Here is a 12,913-nt window from a genome sequence, read left to right as displayed (position 1 = left end):
TAGAGGCAGGTGGGACCTGCAGAGTGGGAACTGCAAATGAGGCAGAGTAAAGTCACCTTTATTCAGAGCCTCAGACAGTTCAGACTCTCGAGGGGTGAGAATTACAGTGTAAAGTTCTCACGGGTTCAAGCTGTACAGTTACAGGGACCAGCACAGATGGCAAATGCACAGATGGCAAGTGCAGGCTTTGCCGTAGCGGAGTGTAAAGGAGAGTGTGACATTTAATCGAGTGAACAGCAACAGGCACTAGTGAGACCACAGGACTCTTGTTTCCTTGGACTGTTGTCACTGCTCTCAGAACTCTCCTCTCACGACTCCATCCCTGGACCGTGTTCCAACGTATAATGAAATGGCTTGGTACATGTCTAGGACCTACTGATTTCTAGGGTCTTAAATGCGAGGTTTTCGTGCCGCAGGAATGGCTCCGTGGATGAACGGCTGCGGCACCAGCCCGGCCACCTTAGCTTCATCTCTGGAACTCATACAAGGGAGGAAGGAGAGGGCTGACCGCACAGAGACGGTCCCCATGGATGCAGTAGCAGACGTGTGCCCACACTGATAGATAGATAGATAGATAGATAGATAGATAGATAGATAGATAGATAGATAGATACTAAAAGTTTCCATTTACTCTGACCCCTTCCCTTCTGCTTCATCGCTAATTTTGTCCTCTACGTTTCCCTCAACCCATGGGACACAGTTTGTCCGTGTGAGCTGGACTGCCAGGCACTTACTGTGCTCTTTGTTTTGCAGAGGCTGGAGGATCGCAGGTGGCATCTTGGTCCTGATCGTCTGCTCCATCAACATGTACTTTGTAGTGGTTTATGTCCAGGAGCTAGGGCACGTGGCACTGTACGTGGTGGCTGCAGTGGTTAGCGTGGCTTATCTGACCTTTGTGTTCTACTTGGTGAGTCCAGTGTGAAGGGAGCAGGGCACCTATGGCGTCTGGGGTGGTCCAGCGGGACTAACTGTCCTTGAGAAACAACTGGTCCCCAAAGCACTGGCGCTTTACTGAGGCATTTACATGGCGTTGTTGGGTCAGTGGCTCCTGAAAGTTCATTTAGGTTTGTTGTTATTGGTACTGGAGATTACACATAAGGCTTATCCAGTGCTGGGTGTCCCAGTGAGGGTTTACTGCTGTGAACAGACACCATAACCAAGGCAAACTCATATAAAGGACAACATTTAATTGGGGCTGGCTTACAGGTTCAGAGGTTCAGTTGGTTATCATCAAGGTGGGAGCATGGCAGCATCCAGGCAGGCATGATACAGGCAGAGCTAAGAGTTCTACATCTTCATCTGAAGGCTGCTAGCAGAAGACTGACTTCCACACAGCTAGAACTGCGGTATTAAAGCCCATGCCCACAATGACACACTTCCTCCGACAAGGCCACACCTCCTTAATAGTGCCACTCTCTGACCCAAGCATATTCGAACCACCACACGGGAACCATTCCAATACCACACTCTGCTCTCAACCAGACATTCTTATTTCAAATCATCAAATATATTTTAGTTTTTTGTGTGTAGTGGGTAGGGAAGTGGTATTTCTCAAGACAGGGTTTCTCTCTAGTCCTGGCTATCCTGGAACTCAATTTGTAGACCCACAGAGCTCCTCCTGTCTTTGCTCCCCGAGTGCTGGGGTTAAAGGCCTGGGACACTGCCCCTGGTCTACTTTTGTTTTTCCTTCCTTCCTCTCTTTCTTTCTTCCTTTCTTTCCTTCCTTCTTTCTTTCTTTCTTTCTTTCTTTCTTTTTTTTCCCCTTGGTTTTTGAGACAGGGCTTCTCTGTGTGTCCCTGGATGTCTTGGAACTCATCCTATAGACAAGCTGGCCTTGAACTCAGAGATACACCTGCTTCTGCCTCCCAAACGCTGGGATTAAAGTTGTACACTACCATGCCCGTCTCCTATTTTAGTTTTTAATACCTAGTATTTTTCTATTTCTGTTGGTTTTTTATGAGGTCCGGTATTTCATATCTAAAGAGAATGTTAGGATATGATTGGGAAGCAGGGTGGCTCAGTGGTTGCACAGCAAGTGTAAGCACGGAATTCAGATCCCAGGACTTACACAAAAACACTGCAGTGGTTGTGTGAGCCTGTGACCCCGCCCGGCATTGGAGAAAGGGAGGCAGCAATGGGAAAATCGTTGAGGCCTGCCAGCCTAGTTCCAGGTTCAGCAAGAGCCCCTGTGACAACAGGAAATGTGCATAAGACACATGTGTGCATAGAGCGGCAGATGTGTGTGCTTCCCAATCTTTCCCACAACTCACTAGTGGGAAAACTACAGCAATAAGAACAGAGTCAGTTACCTGCTTGGTACAGAGGTTCCTGAAAATTACTAAGGTGGGGGATAGGAAACAGCAGAAGTCCCACCATTTCTGTTGTGGACAGTGTTGAAGAGGGAGGGTACAGTCCTGTTCTCTCTTTCACTCCACACATGCCCTATCCCACATATGAGAATCTGATTGAGAAGATTCCTTCAGTGTATACTTTAATATAGTGTCCTGGATCAGTGTTTCTTCCTTTCCTATAAATGTCAGGCATGCCAGGATACACTGCTTACATAGGACCTTGGGATCCCAGTAACTGTACATGTCCTTGCCAGGAAAGATGGCTCAAAGGTTAAGATCCCTGGTTGCGCTTACAGAGGTCCTGAGTTCAATTCCTAGCAACCACATGGTGGCTCACAACCACCTGTAATGAGATCTGGGCACACATGACAGGACACTGTATGAAGAGTAAATAAATCTTCTAAAAAAAAAAAATCTCTTAGGAGTTTGGCCAACTGTTCCTTCACTGAACGTGGGTGTGAAGGTGCTGAGTTGAGTCAGGACCCTAAGACGAATGAGGTTGGTTAAGCCCCAGTTTTGGAGATAGGGCCAAGTCTAGGTCCTGGTTACCGCTGCTTAGCTCAGAGCCAAGAGCCTCACAGGGCAGCTGTCCCACTGCTCGTCTGAAGCTGAGCCGAGGGTCTCCTAGCCTGACTGGACAGAGGAAAGAGATGAGCACAGCTGGGTGCTTGGGGCAGGCAGGAGGCAGATTTGCATCTGCATAGCACTGGGCCTGTCCTTCCTGTACTGTGGACGCTAGCACTGGGCAAGCCTCACTGGCAGGAGAGTGACAGCCATGTTCTGTATTCTGTATTCCAGGGTTGGCAGTGTCTGATTGCATTGGGCATGTCTTTCCTGGACTGTGGACGCTCGGTAAGCATCTCTAAAGCCCTGCTGAGCGAAGACAAGAGCGGTGGCAATACTAAGTAAACACTGGATCAGTCTGTCTGTCTTTGCAGGGAGCCATCAGAGCCAGTGTGTTTCTATGGTTTACTGTGTGAACATAGCCACAAGTATGTGCTGTTGCACAGACTGCATTTACGACTCAACTGTTAGTTGGGAAACACTGTTTTATGTGTGTGTGTTGAGGTCTTTGTTTCCTTTTGTTTTTGTGAAATAGCATCTTGCTATTAAATACTAGGTTGCCTAAAACTCACTATGTAGCCTAGGCTGCCCTCAAACTTACAACAATCCTCCTGGCTCAACCTCCTGAGTGCTGGAATTCCATGCCTGTCTGCCACTCCTGGCTTTCGTGCTTACTAGATGATTAGTTTTGGTGGGCGGGAGGGTCCTACCCTGTAGCAGTAGGCAGCACTACAAGGGAGGGTGAAAAAGTGACCCTCCCTTGGGCTATTGTAAACACTAAGTTCCTAAGTAGCTGCCCAAGGGCAGTAGCTTGTTTTTAGTCAAGAGAAGCCCAGCCAGACTGTCACCTTCTGTTTGCATTACAGACTTAGAGACAGCTACCTTTGAATTCAGGGCTTTTGTTTGTTTGGTGCATTTTGTTTGTTTTCAAGAGTTTCTTCCTGGCTGTCCTGGAACTCACTCTGTAGACCAGGCTGGCTTCAAACTAACAAAGCTCCTCTTGCCTCTGCCTCTGTCTCTGCCTCCTGGGTGCTAGGATTAGAGGCAGGCACCACCACTACCCTGCTCAATTCAGGACTTTATTTCTACTTTGGAATTTCTTAGTGGAAAGAAAAAAATGTAGGACATAGAGGTGGGTGTGGACAGATGATGGCTGGCCTGCAGGTTTTCCTTAGCAGGGAAGGCTTCACCTTTATCCCTGAGGTTAGAAACTTTCCTGTTTATATCAAGTGTTCCCGATAGTGTTTAATCTTGAGTACGCACAGTCCTGGAATCTTTGCCTTCCTCTTCTGAGAGAGTGCTGACTGCAGAAGACTGTTGCACTCGTGAACTGACTCTCATGAGGCTCTGGACTCAGAACGAGTCACAGAGCTGACTGCACTACTCCCCAAAGTACCCTTCACCAAATCATGTCTCTGACACACCGCTGTTTCACGCCCAAGATAACTCAGAAGGCAATCTCTGGAGCTCTGGGCCCAAACCTTGCAAAGTCAGTAGGTGTCAGTGGTGTGAAGTCTCCCAGCAAGGCGGGCCTAGGCTGCATCCTCGCTGCCCTTCCCTCGGAGAGAGCCTGTTGAGACCAGACTGCGAAGCTCTGGAGTCTTCACAGAACTGCTGCTCTCAGTCAGCTACTTCTGGCGTGTCACGGGGGAGACGTGATTCTGTCACATCGAATCCTGCCTGTCTGCTGGAGAGGAGGATACACGTGTGTGGTCACTGTGTTGGTGGCAGCAGGAACTAGAGCAGCTTCGGAGGGTGTCCTCCTCTCTGACGCCTTCCCTGTGTCGAGCTGGCTGACAAATGACCTTTGTTGTATGTGCCGCTGTGGTGTTACTGCTAGCATTTCACACACAGTCAACATCCCGGCCTGCATAGGTTCTTTATGAGGCATAAAAGATAAATTGCTGTGTTTCACTCACCCTGATTGACCTTAGCCCCATAGCTGATCCAACAAAACCAGGCAACGGGTCCTCACAGTAACATCTCAACCTGTGGGTTGCCACCCATCCAAAACACTACATCCAAAAACATTTGCATTATAATTCATAACAGTAGCAAGATTAGTTATGAAGTAGCAGCAAAAAAATTATGATTGGGTGTCACCACAACATGAGCTGATTTAAAGGGTCAGCAGCATCAGGAAGGTTGAGAACCCCTGCACTGCAGGCTCCTTCTCATACCTGTCACTACCACCGTTGTTCCCGAAACTGATCAGACTGGAAGCTGAGCTTTTGAAACTGTCTCTCTGCAGTGCTTGAGAGCCAGATTGACACAGCAGAATTCCTTGTATAGAATTCCTTGTATAGATGTTCTAGTGGTGTCTGAGTTTGTACAGGGATGGGATGGGGTGGGCAGGTTGTGTCCAGATTCCCCATACTTACAGCCTAGCCCAAGCCGCTGGGGATGGTGCCCAGGGGCCTGACTAGGCTAGCCTCCACCGCACATTTCGATCCCTGCCCGAGAAGTCTGTTGTGTTATATTTGTTTACAATGATAGAAGGTTTCATTGTGTGATATAGTTTCTTCTGATTCTACAACTATATTTACAGTGTCAAAAGATTAAAAAATGTTCCCTAATCATTTGATTGTCACTGAAAAGCGGTACTTCCAACAGTACTCTGTGCAGTAACCTGTAAACATTTCAAGCCCCCACACCCTTGTGGTTCTGGCATTATATTTTGTGAGCCATTTTTGTACCTTCTCTGAATCGGTCCTTGTTCTTATGTGACCTGAAATAGCTGTACCCTCAGTGCACTGGAGCAGATAGGCCGGGGAGTAGCAGCAGCTTGTCTTGTGAGAACCTGCCAGGGTGGCAGCAAGTGACTACAATGAGGCTTGTAGTGAACCTTTGACAGCTTGTGAACTTGCTGTAATTAACCAAAACTTCCCTCTTTCCTGTTTGGTTTTCTGACTTTTTTTTTTTTTTTAAACACCGGAGACACTTTATAATGGATATAGTCTTAACAGCTGAAAGGCAGACCCACTAGTTGTCATCAGGAGTGACTGCACTGTAAGTCCAAGCATCAGTGCTTGGCTCCTGAAGGGACAGAGAAGGATATGGATTCAGTGCCCTGGAAAGTCTGGATTAGCTGTAGACACTAAGAGAGGCCCAGATAGCTTCAAATGTCCCACCACCACCAAGCCTCACACCTGGCTTCAGTGCTCAGAGCCCATGCAGTGGGAGAAGAGAACCAACCCTTGATAGCTGTCTCTGCCTCCACATGTGCTCCATGGCATTGCATACTTGCCCCACACATGTACACAACGAATCACGTTACTTTTTTTCAGTCTAAATGAAAATCAATTTACCCACTTAGTTAAATACTTTTGTTATGGTTAAGGCCATAACTACTATTTTGCAAGATGAAATTGTCCTACCTTCCTCTACTCTTTAAGCTATCTCACTGTCCAGGAAGGATTTTAATAATAAAAGGATTTGCCCGGCAGTGGTGGCTAATGCCTTTAATCCCAGCACTTGGGAGGCAGAGGCAGGCAGATTTCTGAGTTGGAGGCCAGCCTGGTCTACAGAGTGAGTTCCAGGACAGCCAAGGCTATACAGAGAAACCCTGTCTCGAAAAACCAAAAAATAATAATAAAAGGATTTTAGTAATAAAATTTTGAATAGAGAAACTAAAGTCACTTAGTTTAAAACCAGATACACATTTTGGCTGAACCCTTGTAATGCAGACACAGGCCCGGTGCCGTTTGTAAGGGAGATGGGAGGCTTGGGTTTGAGCTCAGAACTAATCTAGGGTGCAGAGCAATTCCAGAACCTTACCTTCACTTTGCTGTTACCTCACCTGTGTGTACAAGTGGCAAAGCTGTAAAAATTGAGTTGTGGCCCTGAAACATCGGGGCTGCAGAGATGGCTCAGTAGTTAAGAGCACTCGCTGCCCTTCCAGAGACCTCAAGTTCAGTTCCCAAAGTCTGTATCAGGTAATTCACAGCGATTTATGAAACTCCTGCTTCAGGGATGCAATTCTCTCTCTCTCTCTCTCTCACACACACACACACACATTTGGCTTTTCTTTTTTCTTTTTTTGGTTTTCTGAGACAGGGTTTCTCTGTGTAGCCCTGGCTGTCCTGGAACTCACTCTGTAGACCAGGCTGGCCTCGAACTCAAAGATCCTCTTGCCTCCCTCTCAGGTACTGGGATTAGAGGCGTGCTCAGTCACCACCTGGCTTAAAGTTCTTGCAACAAGGTATTCACCCTCTATAGCGAGAGGTGACTGAACAGCCTGAAAGTGTATCTGAGTGACATTGCCAGTGTGTGTTGTCAGTAGAACCTGAGTAGTTTAAGCCAGAAGACTCGAGTTCACTCCCAAACCACCTTGTGTAACATACATCATGCCCTTTGAGCTGTATAGTGAGATGCCAAACCATCTTGTGTAATATACAACATACCCTTTAAGCTGTAGTGAGACTCCCAAACTTTCTCCAGGAGCACCAAGACATGAAAACATTTTTATCAGGTGCAGTGACACACACTTGTAACCTCCGCTCTTGAGAAGCATGACAGGAAGATGGCAAACTGAAGGCCAGCCAGAGCTACACAGGAAGACCTGTCCCAGCACTTGGCAGTAACTCTGGATGCTCACAACAGGCTTAAACAACAGAGAGGGCTCTCTGTAGCTAAGGGCAGTAATATTACCACCTCAGTGGACCACAAGAGTGTGTTAACCTGTGCTTAGCCACATCTCCAAATGCCTCAGAACTAGGGAAAAAAATTCTCCATGTTACCTAAGTGATAATACTCTAATGCCACAGACTGAGCAATGAGGAAGTCCATGGTGTCTGCTCACTTGGGACAGGTTTCCAGGAGTCATCCATGATGCTGGCAGTGGCCTTTTAGATCCTCAAGTCTGGATGTCGAACCTGCAAGTGAAATGTCAGTGTCTACCTAGCACACTGCCCGGGAATATTTTGATCCAGGGCACTGTGAGGTCTGTGTGATCTTCACACGGCATTCCTATGGGATGACACAGAGCCATGTATAATGTGTTCACGATAAACTTAGGACTCGGTGAGTTACAGTCACAGTGTGCCTGGTGGCTCATTTCCATTCTGCACACAAGATAAGGTTCAGAAAGTAAACACAGTCTGTGTGGTGGTGGGAGACTGTAATCCTAGCACTTGTGAGTCAGGGGGATCACTGCAAGTTTCAGGCCAGCCAGAACTCCAGAACGAGACCCTAAACAAAGGATTGGGATTTGGCTCAGTGGTAGAGCACTTGCCTAGCCCTGGGTTTGGTCCTCAGTTCTGAAATAAAACCCAAAGTATACATTAGAAGGATTAAAGCTGGGCCCTCAGCCCTACACACACTCCAGTGTCTTCACTACAATATATGGCTCTAGTCCCTTTATGCAGACCTATAGTGTGCACTCCACACATGGACTGTTGGTGCCAAGGGCGATATTACCATTGAATACCCCAACTGACATGAAAGCCGGTCACTGTTCCCAAGTGTATCGCTGGACAGTTAAGTACAGCAGAGCTCACCTTTAGTCCCAGGACTTGGGAGGCAGAGGTGGGCAAGTCTCTGAGCTCAAGGCCAGCTTGACTTATATAACAAGCTCTAGGCTAGCCAGGCTTGCTTAGTGAGGCCCTAACTTAAACAAAAAACAAGTTTTTCACAGATCCCTGCAAACCATCTGCATTAGATTCACAGGAAAGGGGTCAGGAAATACCTTTTTAAAACTGCTGAGAGTGGGGTATGGTTATAAATATCTATAATCCCAGGACCTGGGAGGTGGGGGCTCGTATGAGTCGGGCTCATCCTTAGCTACATAATACCTCTGAGGCCAGCCTGAACTTCACGAGTCCTACTTAAAGAACCGGAAAGGTATAGGGCATGAAGACAGTTCAGGTTCCTGTTCCAGCCTGCAAACCGTGGACCCACAGGTCATTGCTTCTCAGCCTGCAAACCGTGGACCCACAGGTCATTGCTTCTCAGCTTGCAAACTCTGGACCCACAGGTCATTGCTTCTCAGCCTGCAAACCCTGGACCCACAGGTCATAGCTTCTCAGCCTGCAAACCCTGGGGCCTGCAGCTCATTGCTTCTCTGCATGCTTTTTCCCTTAACTACTCAGGAAAGGGCTTTTCTCAGGTGTCAAAGGATAATAGGACCAGAATTACCAGACTCAGGGTTTAGATATCTGAAATCTGATTTCCAGTACACAGTGCTAGGACACAATCGTTTTGTGTACTTGGTCATATTATCCTAAAGCCCCAGCCCAGCTTCACCCTCGTGAGACAGAATGCATTTAGCATCCATCCTTAACTCAGCTCCATCTCAGGTAGCCACAAACACATGCAGTGATGGTTTTCACACCCTGCCATGTGTTCTCAGCACGCTTTCTCTGACACTCGGGGCTGCAACCTTTCTCTAGAGTGCCCTGTCTGCCTCAGGGTTGCCCAGCTGCTGTGTGGCTGACCACCACACCCATCTATAGTTCCAGTTCCAGGGGATCCAGTGCCTCCTCCTGACCCCTGTGGGCAGCAGGCATGTGTACACTGCATACATGAAGGCAAAATACTCATGTACATAAAATAAAAATTAAAAAAAAAGTGTCCTTGATCTTAAATAAAAACCCCACATACGTGTAAGCCATTTTCTATTCTGAAATAAAATTCAGAAGTACTGAGAAGAACCAAAATAATACGTTAGTTCCCCATGTCACTCCTTGAAAGTTACACTGATTCTCTCCTGTGCTTTTATCCCCAGTACCGCCTCGGACTGACCGCTCAGCCTGAACTCTACCTTCTGAACACCGTGGATGCCGACTCATTGGTGTCTAGATGACTAACAGCCCAGGAGACTTTAAGAACACTTTCTCTAAGCCCTTTTGTGCCAAGTGTCTGTTCTCAAATCCCTTAGTTCAGAGGTGAGCTCGTTCAAATGTTTTGAACAAGGTGAAGCTCTCCTCACGGAGTCAGGGGGAAAAGCTAACAGCTGTGTATGGGTCAGAGACCCCTCAGAGGTACAGCGGGCCTGTGACAGCTGTGCAGTCCCTCAGGCTTGTGTCTGCACTTCTGGGGTTTAAAATGTATGGATATGTATTTATGTGAACCCAAACATGCCAGTTTGGGTAAGATTTTAAGGTTATAAAATTTGATAGATTTTTACAAATGTCGTTCAGATGAATTAGGTCTTTCTTCTGTCTGGGTCGCAAATGAGAAAGAGAATGAGCCTTCTGATGATGGACTTCCCAAAATAACTCTTAAAGTGTTGCTTTACCATGATATGTGTGTGTGTGTGTGCGCCACAGGTTGACATCAGGTGTCTTCACAGTTTCTCTCTGAGCACAGAGCTTAGTGTTTGGCTGGGCTAACCAAGCCTGTAAGTTCAGGGATCTTCCTGGCCCTGTGCCCCAACACTGGAGTCACAGATCTGCTGCTGTGCTCGGATTTTACACAGTGCTGGGGACCCAAACTCGGGTCTTCCTGGATAGCAGGCACTTTACTGGCTTTCCCCCTTTGTTTCCACATCGAGTGTGTCTGTGGCCGTCATTCTTCTGTTGGCGTCTGTCCACCTGGCCTTTCTTCTCACTCCACGCACTAACACACTGTCCGTCCTAACCCTGTTTCTAAGGGCCACCCATATACTGCTGAGTGTCTGAGGAATTGCAAGCATTTGAAGGTGTGTATGACGAGAGCTATGAGGCTCACACTAAACGGGAGCCCAGACCTCAGTGCTTTTTACACACTGACACGCTGCACGACGTGTGTGTGCAGGTTGCAGAACTTTTTGGTTTTGTTTTTCTTTAATCCCAATTGCCAACCAGAAATTCGCCTTTTTACAGTCAAGTTTACACTTTTAATAACTAGAAGCTTGTGTCCAGGGGCACTGCTTAACCGTAGAGCTCTTGCTGGCCTTAGGCAAGGCCTGGGGCATGGGCCTCACCCCCACACACATACACAAGCACACACTCACATTCGAATATGTGTGTACACACATATGCACACTCGCACATACACATGCACACACACTTGAACACGAACACTCAAGTACACAAACACATGGGCACACATGTAAGCACATTCATACACTAATTGTCTTCTTAGGGAAGTCTTTACAGCACTTGATCCACATTCCTACCTGATAGTACAGTAGACAGTACAGTGGGCTAGCAGGCAGTACAGCAGACAGCACAGTGGGCTAGCAGACAGCACAGTAGACAGTACAGTGGGCTATCAGTACAGTGGGCTAACAGACAGTACAGTAGACAGCACAGTGGGCTATCAGACAGTACAGTAGACAGTACAGTGGGCTAACAGACAGTACAGTAGACAGTACAGTGGGCTAACAGACAGTACAGTAGACAATACAGTGGGCTATCAGACAGTACAGTAGACAGCACAGTGGGCTATCAGACAGTACAGTAGACAGTACAGTGGGCTAACAGACAGTACAGTAGACAGTACAGTGGGCTAACAGACAGTACAGTAGACAGTACAGTGGGCTAACAGACAGTACAGTAGACAGTACAGTGGGCTAACAGACAGTACAGTAGACAATACAGTGGGCTAGCAGACAGCACAGTAGACAGCACAGTGGGCTATCAGACAGTACAGTGAGCTAACACAGTACAGTAGACAGCACAGTGGGCTAGGACTGAATTAGAGCTACCTGTTGTCATTGCATACGTGTCTCCTCAGGCACACAGCCCGAGGGCCGGGGCCTTCACATTCTTATTCACTTTCTTGCTCTCTAGGATCTGAGTCTACAAAACCCTGTAGACTTTGCATGACTTTAAATGTCACATTCGTCTTTCAGCATTAAATGTAGAAGCAGAGAGATGATACATTACATTTTGTTGATATTTTCCAGGACAGGTTTTATCTGTGTAGCCCTGGCTGTCCTGGAACTCACTCTGTAGACCAGGCTGGCCTCGAACTCAGAAATCCACCTGCCTCTGCCTCCCAAGTGCTGGGATTAAAGGCGTGTGCCACCACCGCTCGGCCAAACTGAACACATTAAACATTTAGCTTGGGCAGGGTGATCTCAGATGACAGGAGGCTGAGCCAGGAGGATCTAGAGTTCAAGGCCAGTTTGGGCCACTTGACAAGATCTTGTCTCAGAGCACAGAGGACTAGAGGTCCTGTGGTGGGTAGGAAGACTGGTTACTCCCAGCACCATCAGGGCAGCTCTGCAGTAACTCCAGTCCCAGGGAATCCAGTGTCCTCTGCGTGCGTGGGCACACACACAGGCAAAACACCCTAGACACAAAATAAAACAAATGAACCAGTAACAATCATTTTCTACTCTATGGTAACAAGTCTGGGTTTCTGTATACAGTGGCATTATAGAGCAGTATTAATCTGTTTCTTATAATAAAATACCTGAGAACAGGGTACTTTATCAGAAGAGAAGTTTATTTAGCTCACAGTCTAGTTCAAAGACACAGGGCTCGCTGGCACTTCTACTGAAGGACTCTTGCCCCATGGTTGATGGCACCAAGTGGGGAAGTGTCAAGAGGAAGTGCACACACCAGGGGACCAAGAGCCAGGAGGTGGTTTGCTCACTCATTCATTCATCCATTTGTCTCCCCCCCCCCCCACCTCCCCACCAGCTGACCTAAAAGCCATGACTAGCCTACCTTAGCTCCCTAGAGGGGCTGTCCGTGGTAACATCTTGCCCTCATGAAGACATAGTTCCATGAGAATGGCCAATCCCTCCCCTTGACCTGACCATCTCTCCCTAGACTCCACCTCTTCAGAGACTTCCCCCACCTCAACCTTGTACACTGGGACTGGGCCTCACACGTAAGAATATTTTTTAGGGCATATTCAAATTACAGCATGCAAATATTAGCATACTCAGTACATAGGTAAGACTGTGCTTGTTCACCGTCCCCTGGGATTAAACACTGTGACATTTAATTAAGAAAAGGATGTTCCAACGGTGTACACCAGAGTCAGCGGCCACGCAGTTAAATTATTAGTGCTGAGTTCCTGCTACAGGGTTTGTGTCACCTTGCTGTGAAGGACAGATGGAG

General features: G+C 47.4%; 1 protein-coding gene across 1 annotated transcript in view; it reads left to right on the top strand.

Annotated features, from left to right (window-relative positions):
• LOC117701629 (natural resistance-associated macrophage protein 2-like) overlaps positions 1-10,157 on the top strand; it is a 37,286-nt gene extending 27,129 nt beyond the window's left edge. The window contains 3 exon segments of the mRNA XM_076928170.1: positions 754-907; positions 3,150-3,203; positions 9,640-10,157. Coding sequence (XP_076784285.1) covers positions 754-907; positions 3,150-3,203; positions 9,640-9,717 — 286 coding nt within the window. The 3' untranslated portion in view covers positions 9,718-10,157.
• The last annotated feature ends 2,756 nt before the right edge of the window (positions 10,158-12,913 follow it).

This window comes from Arvicanthis niloticus, unplaced genomic scaffold (genome assembly GCF_011762505.2).
Source record: "Arvicanthis niloticus isolate mArvNil1 unplaced genomic scaffold, mArvNil1.pat.X pat_scaffold_152_arrow_ctg1, whole genome shotgun sequence".
Taxonomy (NCBI): Eukaryota; Metazoa; Chordata; class Mammalia; order Rodentia; family Muridae; genus Arvicanthis; species Arvicanthis niloticus.
This window is presented reverse-complemented; position numbering and strand designations above follow the sequence as displayed.